This window comes from Megascapheus bottae, chromosome X (genome assembly GCF_031878675.1).
Source record: "Megascapheus bottae isolate mThoBot1 chromosome X, mThoBot2.hap1, whole genome shotgun sequence".
NCBI lineage: Eukaryota > Metazoa > Chordata > Mammalia > Rodentia > Geomyidae > Megascapheus > Megascapheus bottae.
This window is the reverse complement of record NC_143547.1, coordinates 4,237,996-4,259,949: the sequence shown is the minus strand read 5'-3', so window position 1 is coordinate 4,259,949 and position 21,954 is coordinate 4,237,996. Positions and strand designations below refer to the sequence as shown.

Here is a 21,954-nt window from a genome sequence, read left to right as displayed (position 1 = left end):
TATTTCACCAGAGAGGAACAAGGAGCCACCTACAGACAGAGTCACCTGCCCCCAAAGTCTTGCCAAGTGGTGTTTCCAATGCTCTCAGACAAGCTCCAGTTGGGTGGGTGATAAAATTCCAACAACAGGCAGGTTTCTAATGAAGTCAATCAGCTGCCAATCAGCGGGGGAACAGCGCGCCCCCACGCGGCCGGGACGCGCATCACATCTGCGCAGTGAGGCCAGAGGTGCCAAGACCCAAAGGCGGCCGAGTCCGTGCTGGAAAGTTGGAGGCCCCAGCGAGAGAATCCACGCTGCTCCGAGGGTAAATAAAGGGAGTGTAGCTCCCGCCCCGTCCCCTCTGCACCCCCCTAGAGACTCCTGCCTCTCAGAGGCCACCGTAGTGAAGCGCTGAGTCACGGTGAGAAGCCCGCGCCTTCCTACCCCGCCCTGGCCTGTGCCGCGTGCAGCTCCCTGTGTCTCCCATCGCGGCGGTGGCGCCTGTGAGTGTCTGGGTCCCCTCACACACGGCCTGGATGTGGGGGCTCGGGTGGAGGGTGCTGGGGAGCAGTTTGCACCATCTTGCCTTCCCCCTCTTGCTCAAGACTTGTAGATGAGATGACCCGAGTGGTTTAATTAGTAGTGAGGATTCGGTGAACATGCTAGATGGCTTTCTATGCTGCACCTTCTCCCTGGCTCGCTAGCAGACAATTCAACTGTAGGAGAGACGAGAAGTACTCTCAATAGTTTAGCTGGGGCGGGGGTGAAAATACTTTCTACTTGCTTGCCTGTGGAGGATGACAGGCCTGTACTGTTTAGAGTTTATTAAGCTTGCTTTCTGTGCCCTACATTTCAGTGCCAATAGCTAGCTAGTTGTTGATTATCTGCCAGAGAGAGAGAAGGGGGGGCATTTTTGGATAAGCCTTTGGGACTGCTGGGTACAGCCATTCTGATGAACAGCAGTGATACTTTCCTAGCACTATCTGCACCCCTTGAGGGTAGGAATTTATTCTCATTTTAGAGAGGGGAAAATAGGCATAAAGAGTCCCAGGTGAAGCTTCTGGTATGTGATGAAGCTGCAATACAAACACAGGGTATCTGGCTCCAGAATCTGTTGCTAGAGCACTTTTTTTTTTAGAATTTATTAACGTTGATTTTTTACATCATATTTTAAATGACAAGTTTAACATACAAGTGTTCAAGGAGGGAATCTCTATTTACAATCACTGGGACTTAGTATTTAGAACTTAATCACAATTAGGCTAATTTATGAAATAAAACATTATGTCTATACAGTCATAGGTTAGAGCACTTTTTGGGGGGATAGTAGGAAGTTTTGAAGGATTCATTATATTCTACTTGAAAAAGAGAATTAGGGTGTTAGGTGTACTGTCTGCAGACACCCTACTCCTGGTTAAATCTGTTCTGTGGTAGTATATTGGTTAGAACATAGATCTCCTCAAAATGAAGCACTTTCTGAATAATAAACAAGATACAGTGTTGCTCCTGAAACATGGAATGCATTGTCAAGGGCATTTCGTACACAGCTTAGCAGCCTCATACTTTCTTTTATTGTTTGTACGGCTTGAATTCAGGACCTGGATGCTGTCCCCGAGCTTTTGTTCAAGGATCTACCACTTTGAGTCACAGCACCGCTTTCAGTTTTCTGGTGATTAATCAGGAATAAGACTCTCATGGACTTTCATGCCTGGGCTAAGTTTTGAAATGCAATCCTCAGATCTCAGCTTCCTGAGTAGCTAGGATTGCAGATGGGAGCCACCAGCTCTCAGCAAAGCCTTAGGCATTTTAAAAGGCTTCATGACAAGAGTCAAAGATTTCTTAACAAAATCATTGGTCCTGAACTTCAGAGATGGATTGGAATTCCATGGTCGTTGAAGACTCCCTTGAATGCCAACCTGTCACAGACCTCTAGATTTTTTCTCTCTGCTTCTACTGTCACTACATACATCTCCCCTCCCATCTGTTACCCTACCTCTTGCACTGGGAGACTCTGTGGTATTGGGGAGGTTTAAAGAGGTCATTGAGGTAAAGAAAAAGTGCTTGTTAAGGGATTCTTCGTAAGTGTCTGAGAGAGCCTTTGGACAAGACGACTGTAGTTTAGATGAGATAGTTCTTAGTAATGAGTGAGGTCTTGGGCACCGTATTTATGAGCAGTCATAATCATGACTGTTGTTCTATATGCTCTAATTCAAGCGTACTACATAGTAAGTGCTCACTAAAGTACAGGTCTTATTCTTTTAGCCGAGTCTAATGTGAATCTCTTAATTTTGAAATGCTTTGAAACTTTTTCTTCTTATGGCTTCTCTTCTCCTCCATCTTCTCCAGCTCATCCTCGGAACACTCTTTCTAGATTGTGGCATGGGATCCTCCAAAAAGGTCATCCTGTCAGTGCTCAGTCGGGAGCAGTCAGAAGGAGTTGGAGCACGTGTCCGCAGAAGCATTGGCCGACCAGAGGTATGCTGGTTTGGTGGCGGCTCCTTCCTTCCCCCTCCAAGTGAATGGAGGGCTGTGGAGAGTGATTTGGGGATGAGAAGGCCCACTTGGTCCTGAGCTTCCCTGGGTGGTATGAACTCTTAAGCTTCAACATTAGGACCCCCCCCCCATGTGAATCAACCTTAAATGATTCTACATGTTTGCTTGAAACTTTATGTTTTCTGGTCACCATCCCTCCACCCCTTCACCTGAGCCCCCATTGTATTCTGTGCTTCTGACTTGGTTAGATTCTACATAGAAGTGAGGACAGGGGATTCGTCTTTCCGTGCTCGTCTTAGTTCACTGAGCACAATGTTGATTGGCCATTGAGACAGGAACACTGTCGACCCAGTCCCATCAGTGCCATCAAGCTGCCTTCAATCTTCTCCTTTGCTATTTTCCTTTTCAACATTATCTTCCTGAAAAATTACAGTTAAAACAAAATGTGATCTTTATTTTATTTCTAATTTCAATGTCAACGTGTACCCAACATATGCAAATGTTAATATTTTCAAAATTATATATTTATAAAAGAAAGTAATGACAGTTTCTAAGATAATAGAGCTTCCATCACGAATGAAGAAAATTGATAGAATTAGAGCAATTTGCTGATATAAAAGAATTGAGGGCTGGGATTATGGCCTAGTGGTAGAGTGCTTGCTTAGCATGCATGAAGCTCTGGGTTTGATTCTTTGGTACCACATACACAGAAAAAGCCAGAAATGGTGCTATGGCTCAAGTGGTACAGTGCTAGCCTTGAGAAAGAAAAGCTGAAGGACAGTGCCAAGGCCTGAGTTCAAACCCCAGAACTGGCAAACAAATGAATTGAAATTAAGATATACTATGTTTCTTTAGGACTGTGTAGTTACAAAGCACTAAGCATCCAGTTTTCCTTCTAAAATACCTTTATTGGCTCCTTAAATATCATTGAAGTATCTTCTTGAAGGATATTCGAATTTTTTTAGATTGAAACAATTTTCTCTTTATTAGACTTAGATTCCTCCTCATTGAAAGGTCTCCACCTGTAGTTTAGCTTATGAAAGGAAAACAAAAGGAGAAATGATGGTATTAGGCCTTCAGGAACTCTGGTAATCTTGATGTCTGTGTCTGAGAAGTAACGGTGAATGTCTGTCATTGAAGGTCTGCTAGGAAAGTCGTTGTAAAAGTCTGCATTGTACTTCACCGTTCTCATAGGCCTTCTTGTATTTCTTTAAATTAATCCCACTGAGGTTATCTGGGTTAGGTGGGAACTTTATCAGAACAACCATGGTTTGTATCTGAAAGGTCTCTGCTTTACTCACCAAAACTTTGAGAAACAAAATAATACAGTGTGCCAAAGGAAACATGTTGAATGAGTTCATTCAATGGCTTGCCCAGAGGCAGATGGAGTTGGTATCAGATTCTACCAAACTATATTTTCTATAGAGCAATGGGAAAGAATTCTGAGACCCTAAAGCCACCTGTCCACAAATCATTATTGTATATTGAGGGTAGCTAATACTTTAATTATCTTTCAGGAGCAAGTCTGCTCATTTTTAAGTTTATTCCTCTGTGGACCTCTTTGATCAAAACTACCAATTCTCTAGTAAAAGAATTGCTTACCACATAAATTAAAATAAATAAAATTGTCAAATAAGACATTTTTACTTAGAGAGTGTTAAAAAATTATAAAACAGCAGTTAGGAGTTTGGCCTAGTGGTAGAGTGCTTGCCTAGCATGCACAAAGAGCCAGGTTCCATTCCTCAGTACCACATACATAGAAAAAGCTGGAAGTGGTGCTGAGGCTCAAGTGGTAGAGCTGTAGCCTTGAGAAAGTCCAAGGACAGTGCTCAGGCCCTGAGCTCAAGCCCAGGACTGGCACAAAAAATTATAAAACAATTTTGTTGCCTAATAATTTAAAAGTCACCAACAAGATGTAGAAACAGTTCTAATAATGCCCTAATTTCAAGACCATGAAGAATATGAACTATATTTCACAACTGTTATATGATATGAAAGTAATTTTGTTAGGAGCCGGGAGATTGGCCTAGTGGTAGACTGCTTGCCTAGCAAGCACCAGGACCCGCGTTCGATTCCTCGGTACCACATACATAGAAAAAACTCCAAAGTGGTGCTGATGTTCAAGTGGAAGAGCTCTAGCCTTTGAAGAGTTCAAGGATAGTGCTTAGGCCCTGAGCTCAAGCCCAGGACTGGCAAAAAAAAAAGGAAAAAAATTTGGTTATTTGAAATTTGATAGGGAGGTGGGGGGTGTGGGGGGGGAGGGAAATGGGTACCAAGACATGTGAAAGGGTATCAATATATGTGAATTAATGCACCTTCTATCTGGCAAATATCATGTAACCCTTTTACTAATTACAATAAAAAAAAATTTGATAGGGAAGGGGGGAAAACCAAGACGGGTGGGGGGTGTGGGGGGGAGGGAAATGGGTACCAAGACATGTGAAAGGGTATCAATGTACGTGAATTAATGCACCTTCTATCTGGTAAATATCATGTAACCCTTTTACTAATTATAATAAAAAAAAGAAAAAAAAAGAAAACAGTTTTGTTTTCTATTGGTGTCATAGTCACTACATTTATTGTAGTTGATTTGTAATTTTTAGAAGCATAAAAATTCAGTCTGGAGATGGTGGTAATAGTTACACAACAATGTGAATGTACTTCATAACTGTAAACTATATACTTAGGTGATTTGAATGCTCAATATTATTACATTCATATTTTATGATTGAAGAAATCCAGAAAAAAATAGTGGTTTGGTAAAAGTAAAGACACAATTCTTGTCTTTTCTTCTCTTTTTGTGTTTCTTCTCTTTTTGTTGGTTGTGGGACTTGAACTTAAATCCTGGACACTGTCCCTAAGCAACTTTGTGTTCAATATTACCACTCTACCACTTGAGCAAGAGTGCCACTTCTGGCACAATTCTTTTTTAATCCAAATTTACAGCATCATTGAATTATATCGCAGATCCAGGTAAGAATTCCTGTTTGAAAACCTAGATTTAAGAAATCCCCCAAATCTGTTTATTTGGGTCTTCATTGTCCTGGGCATGTTTTTCCCCTAAGGAAAAAGCAAATGATGTAATTTCTAAGCTCACCACCCTGGTTTAATCAACACTAAGACACCGCTTCATTTTGTTAACCTGTAATTGCACATTCTAGGTCACTGGGATTGTACAGTGTAAGCAATTTTGTATCCTGGTCATTTTTGTTTAACATGGAAGCATAAGGACTTCTCATGTCATTACAAAATCTTCACTTACATCATCTTTTTTTGTGGGTCATGGTGCTTGAACTCTGGGCCTGGGCGCTGTCCCTGAGCTCCAGCTCAAGGCTACTGTCCTACCCCTGGGCCTAGGTGTTGTCCTTGAGCTTTTCAGCTCAAAGCTACCACCCTACCCTTGAGCCAAGCCCCACTTCCCATTTTCTCCAGGTTAATTGGACATAAGAGTTTCAGGTCCTTTTGTGCCCAGGCTGGCTTTGAACCTTGACCCTCAGATCTCAGCCTCCTGAGTAGCTAGGATTACAGGTATGAGCCACAGTGCTCAGCTCTCACATCATCTTAACAGCCATGCAGTATTCCATTGCACAACCCTAATGTTACTTTCTTACTCGTAACCTCTGATTCTTTGACTAATCTTGGTCTTCATTAATTTAGCCTCTGTACATTGTGCTCCCTGATACCAAAGTTTAAGTTAAGATATTGAGTCAAGGTAGAGAGGCTGACTTTTAGCTCGAGAACATTCAAGGCTATGTGTAGATCTAATCTGGGATCCATGTTGCTACTTTCCTTCTACTTTCTCCCTGCTGCCTTCAGGACCGAGTATAAAGACAGGCTAAGGAAGCCTAGTCTGGCGCTGTTGGAGTCCTAAGGGCCTTTCTTCTGCTGCTGCCATATTGTGGTGTAAGCTAGCCTAGTAGGCTGGTACCACAGGCATGACTGTCTCCTGTGTTACTTATGATTCAGTTCAACTATACGTAAGAGAGAGCACCTTCCAAAAGAAACCAATGGCTAGTAAATAAATGTATGTTTCTCTTTTTTGTGAAGCTTCAAATAAGCAGTCTAGGGGGATCCTGAAGGCTTCCCTCTTATCAGAGAAATGTGCTCATTTTTATCTTAGGTGCTAAACAATTAAGAGAACAGTAGCAATCATTTCCCTTCTGGCACAGAAAGGAGGAAGAAGAGAAAAGTAAAAAGGCAAACATCAGCTGGCCATTCCCCTTTAGAAGATATTTCCCTAAATGTCCCACCCTGTCATTTCCGCATTGTAGAAATTCACCCATGCGACTCCACCTAGCTACCTGCATGGCTAAGGAATCTAAGGTAAATACCATTCTGTATGTCTGTAGAGTATCTTCTATGTATACTGATTACTCTAGGTTCAAGAGACCATCATTTGAAAAGTAAAGCATTAGTCTTCTCTCTAAGGAACTGCTATTCCTGAGAGGTCTGCCAATATGTCTTGACTTAAATGAAATACCAAGCTCTATTGAGATGTCACAAAGCTTGTAGATAAGGGTCACAGGGGATTTTCTTTCATGGCCAGTGAGAGAAGACAAAAATATTAAAGACAGATATTCTATCTCTGTCTATCTATGGGATAAAGAGATTTTAATACATTAATAAATCAAAGATCTTTCAATATTTTTGAGGGTATTCTATCTGTGATAAACACCTTCCATGATCCTACACTGTTCTATATTAAAAATTGTCTTCTTGGGCCTGGGATTTTGGCCTAGTGGTAGAGTGCTTGCCTAGCATGCATGAAGACCTGGGTTCGATTCCTCGGTACCACATACATGGAAAAAAGCCAGAAGTGGTGCTGAGGCTCAAGTGGTAGAGATCTAGCCTTGGAAAGTCCAAGGACAGTGCTCAGGCCCTGACCTCAAGCCCAGGACTGGCACAAAAAATTGTCTTCTTCCAGAGTATTCATGATCCCATTGTAGTAATCCATTTCTTTAGCTTCTTCCCACTTGATAACCCTAGTCTGGTTATGATTGATCTTTTTCACACCTGCCTATAGCTTAGATGACTATGAAATATTTGTCTACTTTCTGGCATAGTTGGTCAACTTTCTGGCATAGTTGGTCAATCTGTGTGTGTGTGTGTGTGTGTGTGTGTGTGTGTGTGTGTGTGTGTGTGTGTTATAATGGATTCTGCCTGAAAACAATTTCTTGGTGTCTTTCTTGAAGTTTGAACTCAGGGTCCCAGAGTGCTGCCCCTGAGCTTTTTTGCTCAAGTATAGCACTGTACTACTTGAGCTACCATACAGCTCCATTCCTGACATTTTTAGTAGTTAATCAGAGACAAGGGTCTCCAAGACATTGTTGCTGGCTTTGAATCCCAATCTTCAGATCTCAGTCTCCTGAGTAGCTAGGCTTACAGACAGAAGCTACTGGTGCCCAGAAATATTTATTGTAAAAGATTTCTCATTGTCTATGGAATTCTCAGAGACTTTCATAGCTCTATCTGTGGCCACTGGTAACATGGCTTTCAAACAGGCATGTCTAATCTGTTGTATTTTATTATTTCAGTTAAAAAATCTGGATCCATTTTTGCTGTTTGATGAATTTAAAGGTGGGAGGCCAGGCGGATTTCCTGATCATCCACATCGAGGTTTTGAAACAGTAAGTGTAATGATTTCATTGCAAGTGTGTGTTTTACCACTTGCCTTTTACTTCTAATAGAAAATCCAATTTTGAAAGCATTGGCTAATAAACTAACATTCATTTATACATTTTTAGCTAAAACTGTCTATTGTATATGAAATATACTCAAATTGAAATATTAACTGTTTTCAATATTCCTGAATTTGTGCCACTGGAGATACTGTAATTTGAGCAATTAAAAGTGCAAGACCTGGTTTTTGAAATAATCTATAATTAAGCTAATTTATTAGAGACAAAAGAAACTAAGTTAGGATTAAATAATTTCATATAGAAAATGTTTGTATGCAAACTCTTTAGAAATATTTAACCCCATATAATATAATGATATGAACCCCCTAAAACTATCTTAAGAACTCAGAGCATTTTTTTAAATTTTATTTTATTGTTGGGATGATGTACAGAGGGGGTTACAGGTAGGGTTAGTATGGCTTTGTTTCTGGAAATTTGGGTAGATGCCCAGAAGTGGGATTGCAACTCATAGTATTAATGCTGAGTTTTAATAAATTGTAGACTCGGGGGGCCAAAATATGACATAACCTAAAAATTAGTATTTATAAGTTTAATTACAGAATTGGGAGATTCTGTGGGACATAAATTTTTCTTATCAATAGACACAGAATTACAAATGTATAATATAATATTGTGACACTTCCAATAGTTTCTGCTGTTCTCATCTAGATCCTGGGAAAGCTCAGGGACAGTTCTTCCTGATACAAAGTTAGCCATTTGCTCCATGAGAACAGTTTTGTATTCTTAGCAAACAAACCAGGACTTGTTAAAGGTTGAGAGTGTTTGTAAAGCCAATTTGAGAATGAGTAAGTATTGACTCAAAGCTTGAAACATGCCATTATTGGAGTAGGGTGAGATTTTATATGGCAGGGTGTTGTTTTGTGTTGAAGACTATTGATAGAAGGCAGAAGGAGTGAGACAAGAGAAGTATGAGGCCTGTTCCATCATGTAGGCTTGTTAAGGAGATGGAAAAATACCCAGGAAAGGAGTTAATTATCACAATGTAAAGGCAGACTGAATCAAGAAGCTTTTAGAAACAGCTAATCTGCTTTCTTCATTTAACTATTTTACTTCCAGTCCCCTTCTCTGCTTACATAATGGGGACAACCGTGTACCCATTACTTAGAGCATTATGGGAAAAATGCTTCTCATAAGTATGCCTTCTGTATACTTACAGTGAATTCTCACCCTCTTCCCAGAAAATTTCTTTCCATAGTTCCAGTTGTTATCTTATTAATCCTTTAAGATACTTATGGAGAGCCTTTTATCTCCATCAACTTCTCCATAGAATATCCAGGGGATACTTTTTTGTTCCTGCATTTGATTCCCATAAAATTATGTTTTTATCAGTCTCATTTGCACAATATGTTCGTGTTGGCCATGTTCATCTATCTTGCATTAGACTTTGGAGTTGCCTCAACTTCCCCTCACTACACTCAAGAAGACTGGAAATTGCATCATCTGAGGTTGTCCCATGTTCTCCATGCTGCGCATGTGTGGGTACTCAGCACCTACTGGCTGAAAGTCACTACATAATACAAATGTTTTCTTGTGGATGTCAATGAATGTATTAAAAAGGAATGCTGACACATACTGCTTTTATTTCTGTTCTGGAAAGTACTATCTAGGCAAAGTGTTTTGTAAATTTTAAGGGTATCAACTTTATTTTATTTTATATTTTTGCCTGTCCTGGGCTTGAGCTCAGGGTCTGAGCACTGTCCTTGGACTTTCTCAAGGCTAGAGCTCTATCACTTGAGCCTCAGCACCACTTCCGACTTTTTCTATGTATGCGGCACCGAGGAATTGAACCCGGGTCTTGGTGCATGCTAGGCAAGCACTCCACCACTAGGCTAAACACCCCGCCCCAAAAGTCTCAAATTTAAACAGCTTTGTGAAGTTCAGTTTCAGAGTATTTACATCTGGCCTTTTATTTGCTTATTTATTTTTCTGCTTGGCCTGGGGCTTGAGCTCTGGACCTTGGTGCTATCCCTTAGCCACTTTTGCTCAAGGCTATCACTGTACCACTTGAGCCATAGCACCACTTCTGGCTTTTTCTGCCCAATCTGGCTTCAAACCATAATCCTCAGATCTCAGTCTCCTGAGTAACTAGGATTACAGGTGTGAGCCACCAGCACCCAGCTGGCTCTTTCTTTTTGATGAGGGATTTCTGAGGAAACTGTAGCTGTAATTACAGATGATCCTAATTGTGTATGGAATCTGTATTCATGACTTCACTTACTCAGAAAATGTACTGGCATTCGCAAAATCAGTCTTGGTGGAGTTTTGTGGTAACTCGTGGCCATGAACAGAGTGGTGAAAATTTTGAGTTGCCCAATGTGCATGTTACCAGCCAAAGCTTAATGAGATGAGGCTCTGCTCTCTTGCTTCAGCTCTTTTACTGTATGCAAGCATCTTTGTCACAGTCTTAGTGCCATTTTTTTACATTATTATGCTTTTTGGTGGTATTTTTGCTATTTTAAATGGCTCCAGTGCATAGTACGGCAGTTCCATTTAGTATTGCTTAGTCCAAAAGATTGTTAATGTGCTTTTTCTCACAGAGAAAATAGGTAGGTCAGCCTTCAGGAGTGGCTAGTACTGCTACTGGTTTAGTGTTCAGTGGTAGTTAATTAGTGAAATATTGTTTTTATTTTTCATCTCAAGTAGTTGTAAAAAGTTGTGCAACATGTCAGTTTGGGTTTCAGTTCAGCTTGTCACTTTGTAAGTACAATGCATCTTGGTCAATGTCACTCTTTATATTATCCACAGAAAACAGTATCATATATTGGCAGATTGGCCAAAATATGATGACCAGAGGCTGCAAGGTGCTAAATCCTATTTTTCCTGTAAAATAAATGGTTCAGCGTTGGCTCATTTAGTTATCATGGCAATTTTAAAGATGTTAACCTACCTCAAAGTACAAGAAATAACTGCAAGAGTACAGGAAACCAGACCTCAGTTCTCTCTATTCAATTCCTTCTTACTGTATACTTTAAAACTCTGCAGCTTCGAACCAAGCCTACTTGTAAGCCCTTCAGCACCTGTGCTCTGATGGATTACCTGAGGTATACAGGCTTGTAAATTGTAAACATGTGACTAGTATACAGAGCAAAAAGTAAGATTATGCTAGTTTACCATCCAGGAATAGCTATTATGCTTGATGGATTTTCTTCTAGTACTTTTTCTGATACCATGCTCTATGTATTTTATACCTTTTTCAGCCTGATTATTATATGGTTAACATTTCCCCCACGCATCTGCTGTGATGGTTGTGTCCATTGTTATCACAGTGATATATACAGGTACCTGTTTTCCTTCAAGAGCATCAATCCTTATGTGACATTAAATCATTGCCCTTTCCAAGTGAAAAGTGAAACTAGTATAGTTGGACTTCATTTTTCTTATATGATTAAGGATTTTCTTTGTGCCTGTCAACATTACTGTTAAATTAGAGCATTGAGATTTCCCAGATTTTAGCACCAATTGGCCTATATCCCCGGGAACCCTGAGTTTTGTCCAGAATGTTCATAGTTAAGCTAAGAAAGAAGTTTTCAAGTTTTCTTGACGAGTCTCAGCAGGTTGCGTACTTTTCATCAGCAGAACAAAAACGATGTTGTTTCCAAGGGTGTGCCCATCAGAAAAGCCACACTCACAATTACTGGTAGGTAGCCAGTCATATTTGCAGGCACTGCCCGAACAATATCATGGAGAGGAAGGGAATGGCCCTAGTGATTCACATCTCAGATGTTTGACCCAGCTCAGACCTCCCGTCTCCTACCCAGCTGGTTGCTTCGAGCTTCCTGTGCACCAAGACTAAGTCAAAGCTGTAGCAAATAGTTGGATGAAATTCAATGCCTATTTTTCTTTAGTTAAAAAAAAATCATTTTATTATCTTGAAGTAGTTGTACAAAAGGGTTTCAATTCACCATGTCAGAGTTGAGTACAATGCATCTTGGCCAACGTGACCCCTTTTCATCACTCAGTCCCATCTCTCCCAACCACACCCATCCCCTTACCTCATTTCTTTTTCACATATGTATATTGAATATTATGACTGTATTTTCCCACCTTTTCACTGACCCCTAACTCGTCAAGTTCCCAGCTTCCTGGTATTCATTTGGTTAGACTGTAGTAATTAATCGTTCGCTATTGGAATTCTCTCCTGCATACACCGTATATATTCATATGACCTTGTATAGATTTACATATAAATTCGTTCAGACTTGAGCATATGAGAGGAAATATCTATTCTTTGTCTCTCTAGGACTTACCCTTCTTAACATAGTTCTTTTCTGGTCTGTTCATTTCTTTGAAAATGACATAATATCATTTTCCCAATGGACACATAAAATTCCAATGTATGTATATACATACATATGACATGTATATGATACATGTACATACACACTGGCTAATTTTTTGTGGGTCATAGCGCTTGAACTCGCCCTGGGTGCTTTCCCTGAGCTCTTCAGCTCAAGGCTACCACCTTACCCTTAAGCCAATCCCCATGTCCCATTTTCTAGAAGTTAGTTGGGAAAAGAGTCTTATGTTCTTTTGTGCCTGGTCTGGCTTTGAAACTTGTTCCTCAGATCTCAGCCTCCTAAGTAGCTAGGATTATAGGCATGAGCCACCCAGCCCAGCTGGATACATTTTATATACATATTGGATAAATTATATATATATATATATATATATATACACACACACGTATATGCACATACCAAATTTTCTTGATCCATTTGGCTATTGAAGGACACATGAGCTGTCTCTATAACTTGACTACAGTGAATATCAGACTTGTTTTCAAAGCAGGGTCTCATTACATGGCCTAAATTGAATCGCAATTCCTTGGCCTCCTGAGTGCTAGAATTACAGGCATGTGCTACTATGCCTTTCTTCTTTCTTTTCTCCTCCTCCTCCTCCTCCTCCTCCTCCTCCTCCTCCTCCTCCTCCTCCTCCTCCTCCTCCTCCTCCTCTATCTTCTTCTTCTTCTTCTTCTTCTTCTTCTTCTTCTTCTTCTTCTTCTTCTTCTTCTTCTCCTCCTCCTCCTCCTCCTCCTCCTCCTCCTCCTCCTCCTTCTTCTCCTTCCCCTTCTCCTTCCCCTTCTCCTTTTCCTTCCCCTTCCTCTTCTCCTTCATTTGTCAGTAGTGGGGCTTGAACTCTGGGCCTGGGTGCTGTCAGAAGGCATATTATTTCATGTCATGTCATGTTAACTTGAGTGGGACTGAAGCTGTTTCAGAGTTATCCAGTCAAAAGACTTAAAATGTAAGGCCTAATTATGGCTGAATACCATTCTATTACACACACACACACACACACACACACACACACACACATGTAACATATAACATATCTATTCTGTCGATGGAGCTATTGTGGATAGTGTTGTACCAAACATGGTAGTTTAAGTATCTTTTCTATATGCCAATTTCATTTTCTTAATATTGTGACTTGATCATTACACTATGTGTGCATGTCTTAAATATTCCACTAAGCTCCATGAATACATATAGTTATTATGTGTCAGTTAAGAATAAAATGAAAGAAAGCATGAAAGGCCTCACTACATAGGATTAAGCCTGAAGAATGTTTTTAGGTAATAATAACTACTGTTTGTGAGGAAATTTTCCATGCCTACATTACCTCCAAGCCTCACAGAAACCTTGAAAATTTAGGAATTGTTTCATCCATTTTATTTGTGAGAAAACTAAGGCTCAGAGAAATGGCTATTTGTCATGATCATAGACCAGGTTTTGGCAAGTCTATCTGATCTGGAGCCAGAAGTTTCCTTTATCTACATGTAATAGTTTCTCAATATATTCACATGTTCAGATGAGTAAGGGAGTTTTATTACTTTTAGAAAGGAGTGTGTTCAACTAGCGCAGATCACTGAACGATGAGTACCTCTTGTTCCTTCTCTATTGCTATGGGTCTTGATGCTTTTCTGGGGTTAGGAATCCTAATTTTCTTACCCGTAAGTGCCAAGCAGTGCTCTTTCTTTTGTATAGTAAGGAAGTGGATAGGGCTTTGGGCTGGTTGTATCTGGATATTTAAAGATAATCATTGTGTGTGTGTGTGTGTGTGTGTGTGTGTGTGTGTGTATATGTTTGTGTCATAACTTTACTTCCATCTTTTTTGGTGGTTAATTGCAATTAGTTGGTTCAGTATTTAATGAACTCCCCCTACCTGAGCTGATTTTGAACACTGATCCTCAGATTTTCAGCCTCTTGAGTAGCTAGGATTATAGGAGTTAGCCACTGATACCCAGTATATGACAATCACTTTACTTTTTAAAGCCACAGGCTAGCCATTCATGACCTCATGACATGAATCATAATTACAATACACCCATACAAAAGTGTCATCTAACAATTAAATGACTAAATTAAATGAAATTTTAACAAAATGTCTAAACAAAATGAAAATTAACCCAAATACCCCAAACCTATCCCTCTGGAAATGTCATATGATCCCCAAACCTACTCAGGACCAAGTACACAAAAAAGTCAGTTCAGATGTGTCTCTTGACAACTTTTAACTGGAGAGTGAAATGAACAGAATGACTTTCCTCTAAACTACAAGGCAGCTGATCTCTGATCTCTTGATGATTAGATCACAATCTACTTGGCGGTCAGAATATAAGCACGGATACTGTGCAAATTCTATAAGAATGTTGCTTATCAGTAGATCTATTCACATGACATATGCCTACTTTGATGAGGCCTGCTTGCAGATAAAACTGAGCACATAACCTTTGGGTCAGCAGAGGGCTCTCTTAAGCAACCATCATTCTACCTACCTGCTTTCTCCACTGAGTGCAGACAACATTTTGTATAGGAAATTTGTGTAGTCATAGATATTGGTACATCATTCTTTTGAACCTCTTTGTTACAACATGGAAGATAAAACAATGGAAGTAAGCACTTTTTCCGGTTTTACAGGAGGTGGGTAGTGCCAGTGAAGAAGCCAGCAGTAACTTGTTTGAGGAAAGATTCTCAAAAGGTTTAATTCAGATCTGGGAAAGACAATACTGGCCTTATGGAAGATACTGAGGGTGTTGTAACTCAACTTGTCTGAAGAGCCAAGTTTGTGAATACAATTGTCATTGATCTTAGTGCGTGAATGAAAGGGAACTGGATAAGTTTCGGAGATTTTGCGGAATGAGAACACATAAAAATATGAAAGGAAAATAAGTCAATTGTTCTTTTCATTGTAGCTAGATGTGTAGAACTAGTCAATATTTGTACCAAAGAAAGACCCCATGAGCACCTCACTTCAGGAGCCTGTAGCTAGCTCTCTCTAGGTCTTCTCAGTGGATCTATTTCTTTTCAGCTTTGTATATAGCAGCACTAGGGTCTCTATTTGCATATTGATAGCCAATTCATCTAAAGCGTTACACATTGAACAAATCTTTTGGTTATCTGTGAGAAATCACCTACAGTCATGGACATTGTAATTCCTGTCAGATTTCTTTTCTTAGGTTTTTTGATGTTGCTGTTCCAGTGCCCGGGCTTGAACTCAGGGCCTGAGCACTATCCTTGGGCTTTCTCAAGGCTAGAGCTCTACCACTTGAGCCACAGCACCATTTCTGGCTTTTTCTATGTATGTAGTACCAAGGAACTGAACCCAGGTCTTTGTGCATGCTGGGCAAGCCCTCTTACCACTAGGCCAAACTCCCAGCCCAGATTTCTTTTCTTCCTAGGAAACCTCTGCTCTCTGTGTGGTGCCAACATTTGGGAGGAAACATAGGAAGTTGAAAAGTTTTTTAGTTTTTTTGCTGGTCCTGGGCCTTGAATTCAAAGCCTAGTGGCTATCCCTGAGCCTGTTTCCGCTCAAGGCTAGTGCTCTCCCACTTGAGCCACATTTCCACTTCATATTTTTGTGAGTATTTTGTTTGAGATAAATCTCATGACTTTTCCTGCCTAGGCTGGCTTTGAATCCCAATCATCAGATCTCAGCCTCCCGAGCAGCTAGGATTACAGGTGTGAGCCAGCAGCACCCGGCTGAAAATAGTTTTATACTCACAGAAAATGTTGATTTTGGTCCTTGCTCTGCTATTGTTAAGAATGTAATTTTAATCATACCAAGCCACAACATAATGCCATATGCTAAGGATTAGATGTTTTGTAAATGCTGACAGGTCATGCAAATATTTTGCTCATTCACTCATCCATCCATCCATCCATCCATCCATCCATCCATCCATCCATCCATTCATCCATCTATACATTCAACAAATCTTCAGTGTCACTTGAGTGCTGGTCATTGGTCATGAGCTAAAAATCCCACACCTCCAGAAACTGTATATGATCTTATGATCGATAGTCAATAAATGAACAATGAAATAATTGTATAATTTCGTGTGACATGTTGAAAAGGCTAGAACGAAGAAACTGGAGTATGAAGCTAGAGAATGATGCCCTTGGACTCATCCATTGGCTGAGTACCTGACCTGTGTATCTTTTTTTTCTTTTGATACTTGTGAAGGTTTCTATGTGGGTTTAGGATTGAATGATCTAATTTAGGGGAGTGATTTTCAGGTTTCTGGGTGATTACTCAAATCATTAAAATGTTTTGGTAAAATAACGGGTCCTTGAGGACTCATTACAGCTTCCATTATGCAATATGTTCCTTTCTGGCATCTCTCATCATCCATGACCTCAATTCGTGTTTCTGTTTTGTTTTTCTTTTTTTCCTACTCAGCTACCAATAGGAAAAAAAAGGTCACCATTTTAGGAAATTAAAGGAAAGGAAAGCATAGTTTCCCCTATAATATAAATGTTTTCCTTTAAATGATAAGTATTGTATCTTATTACCAAACATTTGATGAGGTCCTCATATCCTCTCTGCACACCCAGACTGAAAGAAAAACACCAAACTATATTTTATCTTTTTTTTCTTGCCAGTCCTGGGGCTTGCACTCAGGGCCTGGGATATTTTCTCTTGTGTTGTTATTTTTGAAAATTAATTTCTAGTTCATTGAGGTACACCCATTCTAAATTTCTTTTTTGCCAGTTGGGGCTTGGACTCAGGGCCTGAGCACTGTCCTTGGGCTTTCTCAAGGCTACAGCTCTACCACTTGAGCCTCAGCACCACTTCTGGCTTTTTTTTCTATTTATATGGTACCGAGGAATTGAACCTGGGTCTTCGTGCATGCTAGGCAAGCACTCTATACCACTAGGCCAAACTCCCAGCCCCATTCTAAATTTCACATAGCAAGAAACACTTTCCTGTCATCACTGTGAGTTTATGTCTTTCTCCCTCTAAACAAAAGCATACATGGAAATATGAACTGACAAGGAAGCAAAAACATTTAGTAAAGACTGATAGAAAGAACTAGAAGGAAGAAAGAAGGAAGCAAACCGAAGAAGTACATTGAAGTGTCTTGAGAAAACACCTGGTTCTGATTACAAATTTCTTACTTAATTAGATACACAAAACTCTTGAGTTTAAACATAACACTCAAAATTCATCAACCACCCATGGCACTTCTCCAGGTGTTTGAGATTGTGCAATGGCCTGAAAAATCATCTGGATTGTGTCAACTCTCAGAAGTACTTATTGCTTTGAGTGTTCTTTTTAAAGATCTTCTACAAACATTAATTCCTACACAAGCTCAGAGTCTAACATTTATAGCACTTAGAAAAAGTATAAATACAAATTATAAGAAATATCAGTGTTCTCTTGGGTCCTGAGACTTCTGCTTTGAAGGTAGGAATTGCATACTCATGGACCAGACTTCTCTAATTCAGATTTTATGTTTAGGATAGGAGAAATGATGTTTACCTTTCTATTACTAGGGGGGAAAGGAGGTCTACACTAGGAAAGTAGAGGAAAGGGTGATTGTTTTCTTGATCTTCGGGAACAGGTGAAATTTCTAAAATCAGGTATGAAAGAAAACCTCCTCGTGGTTTCCACTTAATTTTTTTATTTAAATGAGGCATGCTTGCCACTCTGTATTTCTTAAGTTGCCTGACATATTTTTGATGACTAGCAACTTGAAAGTCTTTAGACTTGGATAATTGAAAATATTCAGGGATGGAAATGCATATAATTTGGAATGGACTCCTTTTACAACCCAAAGGAGAACTTCAGTCCAGACAGAATGGAAATTGCCTTTCTTACATAATTATTTTAATTAAAAATGCATGTGTACTAGGAACATAAAAGTGATTCTAGACACTGCTCATCATAGTGTGGCTGTTTAAAACAAATTGCAAACTTGCTATTTGCCCCTTTAAAGTTTTAAGCTTTGGGTTAAATCCTAAGTGCTTTATTTCTGTTCTGACTATGATCATCATCAGTGAAATTATTTCTTTCTTGCTACCTGTCTTTCCCATGAGATTATAAAATTTATGAAGATAATATGAAGTCTTCTCCACTTTTTTATTTCTAATCACCTAGTATGGTACTTATGACCTTGTAGGAACTTGGTGAGTATTTGTTCAGCAAATTGATAAGATGGTGTTGTTGATGCAACTATCTTCCAATTATTTAAAATTACTATATTAGGGTTTATACCTTTGAATTGATTGCATATGGTTATTTTCTCCAAGCAGTAATGCATAGGAAGATGTTTTAAAAGATACATTGTCGGGGCCGGGAGTTTGGCCTAATGGTTAAAGTGCTTGCCTAGCATGCATGAAGACCTGGGTTTGATTCCTTGGTACCACACATAGAAAAAAGCCGGAAGTGGTGCTGAGGCTCAAGTGGTAGAGCTCTAGCCTTGAGAAAGTCCAAGGACAGTGCTCAGGCCCTGAGCTCAAGCCCAGGACTGGCAAAAAAAAGATACATTGTCATTTAATTAGTTATAAAATGACCTTTTGGATTTTCATATGCAGACTAGTTCTACTTTTTTCCCCCAATTGTAGGGGTTGAATTCAGGGTCTTGTGCCTGCTGAACAAGCACTCTACCATTTGAGCCACTTCACTAGCCTTTTTGTTTTGATTGTTTTTGAGATAGGGTGTTTCTTTACTCCTGGGCTGGCCTGAACTGCAGTCTTTTCATTTGTGCTCTTCTATGTTGCTAGGCTAACAGACACATGCTACTGCATTTGGCCATTGGTTGAGATGGAGTCTCACAAAACCTTTTTGCCCAGATTTGCCTCTAACTGAGACTCTATCATCTCTGCCACCAAAGCAGCTTGAATTACAGGCTTGGATCATCACACGTAGCCAGTTCTACTTTGCGCCTGGGCACTGTTCCTGAGCTCTTCAGCTCAAGGCTACTGTTCTACCCGTTGGGCCACAGGGCCACTCCAAGTTTGCTAGTGGTTAATTGGAGATAAGAGTCTCATGGACTTTTGTGTCCAGGCTGACTTTGAACCGTGATAGTCAGATCTCAGCTTCCTGAGTAGCTAGTATTACAGATATAAGCTACCAGCGTCTGGTGCCAATTCTATTTTTTTATACTTCAGGTTAGAGCAAAAGTACAATACAATCTGGCCTGGACATATTTAAAGAATTCTTCTATAGAGTAAAAAATGATTGTGGTGCAAAATAATATCTAATATGTATACTAAGAACTTCCAAATTTTCTTTTATACCTGGGACATGGTTTTCCTTTAAAATTTTCTTAAAAATTTATTGTAAAAGTGACATACAGAGGAGTTACAGTTACATTAGTGAAGTAATGAGCACATTTCCTTTTGAACAATGTCACTCGCTCCCTCATTTTTCTCCCAATTTTCCCCCCATCTCCCCTCCCAAGTATTTTGTGACTAGTGCTGTTATAAATATATAGGTATAGGTATCTCTATTGTATTCTGACAGAGTTTTTTGAGGAAACTCCATACTAATTTCCATGGTGGCTACATTAATTTACATTCTCACCACAGTGCATAATGATTATCTTTCCTCCATGTCCTCATACATATTTATTATATTTGGCTTTTTGGATATGATTCATCCTAACAAGTGTGAGGGGATTATTACATTAGTTTGCATTGTTTTTGGTTTTTGGTCAGTCATGGAGCTTGAACTCAGGGCTGAACCTTAGCTCTTTTGCGCAAGGCGAACACTTTGCCACCTTGATCCACAGCTCCAGTCCCACTTTTCTGGTGGTTAATTAGAGATAGGTCTCATGGGCTTTTCCTGCCTGGGCTGGCTTTGTTCTATGATCCTCAGATCTCAGGTTCCTGAGTAGCTAGGATTACAGCCATGAGGTGCCAGCCTTTGGCTACAGTGTGGTTTTGATGTTCATTTCTCTGAGGTTAGTGAGGTTAGCATTTATTCCTACAATCATTGGCCATTTGTTTGCCTTTTTTGGAAAAAAAATCTATTTTTATCTTTTGCCTATTTTTTTAAATGGCATAGCAACCTGAAGTAATAGAAAATATGTCACAAACCATGATAAGGGATAACATTCAACTTCTAAGGAATAAATGTGAAGCCACAGCTTAAAAATCCTAAATAATCTGAGTATATATGGACAAAGGGCCAATTTTTTCTTCGGTTTGTTTTTTTAAAGGTATCTTACCTTCTGGAAGGGGGGAGTATGGCTCACGAAGACTTCTGTGGACACGTTGGTAAAATGAACCCAGGAGACCTACAGGTATGGCTATGGACAGGAAACTCTGATGAGTTAGTCTTTGGATGCATGTGTGCATAACCCCATCCATTTCCAGTGCATTTGCCCTCTCTCCTCCCTGTGTTATATCTTTGACTTCTCCCTTTCTCTGAAGTTTTCGATTCAGGTTGGAAATGAGTTCAGGCCACTTGTGCTCCTCTTTCTTGCTTTTTAAAAATTTCAACGTATAGAGGGGTTACAGTTATATTCTCCAGATAGAGGGTGCATTACTTCTCACACATTGATATCCCTTATGTTTTTGTCCCCATTTTCATCCCCCTATCCTCCCCCCTCATTTTTCCCCTCCTATCTCAAATAAACAGGCAAACATCTATATAATATACCAGGTAACAAAATGGGATACTGTAACAATATGAGATTAACCAAAGGGAAACCCAAGAGAAGGGAGAAAAACATAATATATAAAGAATAACAGTCACTTATAATTAAGCTCTTGTTTCCATGTCCTGGAGGTCCATTAATTCGGCCTCATCCTATATGGCCTTATGTATCTAGGGTTTGAGCTATTGTAATCCTCTGCTAGGAGAGTTTTGGATGTGTACTAATTATTACAGATGAGGGAAACCGTTGAGCCTATGTTCCTTTGGGTCTGGCTTACTTTACTTAATATGATTTTTTTCCACAACTTTCCATTTCCTTACAAATGGTGTGATGTCGTTCTTTCTGATGGCGGCCTAGCATTCCATTGTGGATAAATATTCTTCTTTCTTGCTTTCCACGACATTCCAATCATTTCTTAATTCCAATTTATTTTTTTCCTATTTTTCATATATTTCTTAAAACAATGATCATAAATGACTGTCTCACCTCCTTTTTCTTATACCACTTGGGTCACAGCTCTACTTCTGGCTTTTTGGTGATTAACTGGAGATAACTGTCTTATGGGCTCTCCTGCCCAGGCTGGCTTTGAACTTCCATCCTCAAATCTCAGCCTCCTAAGTAACCAGGATTATAGGCATCAACTACTAGTGCTCAACTAGCACTCCTCCTGTAAACCTTTCCTAAAATTGTCCAGGTAATGGCTATTTTTGATGTCCCAAATACCACACTCAGTGACAGCAACAGTCTTCATCTTTCTAGCCCTCCTAACTACCTTTATGCCAATTAGCTACTTATTATCTTGCACCCAGGAGGCTAAGGCAGGAGGATCTTGAGTTAGAGACCAGCTTGGCTACATATCAAACTCTGTTTGTTTTGAAAACATACAACAAACAAAAA

The 21,954-nt window shown here is 39.7% G+C and overlaps 1 protein-coding gene across 5 annotated transcripts in view; it reads left to right on the top strand.

The window, feature by feature from the left end:
* Positions 1 to 226: 226 nt before the first annotated feature.
* Positions 227 to 21,954, top strand: part of Pir (pirin) — a 71,965-nt gene continuing 50,237 nt past the window's right edge. Inside the window, exons 1-4 of one of the 5 annotated variants that reach the window (XM_090327211.1) lie at positions 227 to 304; positions 2,326 to 2,454; positions 8,007 to 8,099; positions 20,617 to 20,700. In XM_090327211.1, coding sequence (XP_090183337.1) covers positions 2,359 to 2,454; positions 8,007 to 8,099; positions 20,617 to 20,700 — 273 coding nt within the window. In that variant the 5' untranslated portion in view covers positions 227 to 304; positions 2,326 to 2,358. Of the gene's footprint in view, positions 483 to 2,325; positions 2,455 to 8,006; positions 8,100 to 17,776; positions 17,859 to 17,960; positions 18,035 to 20,616; positions 20,701 to 21,954 lie in introns of those variants that run through there. The other 4 variants (XM_090327210.1, XM_090327212.1, XM_090327213.1 and 1 more) reach the window with 4 other exon arrangements.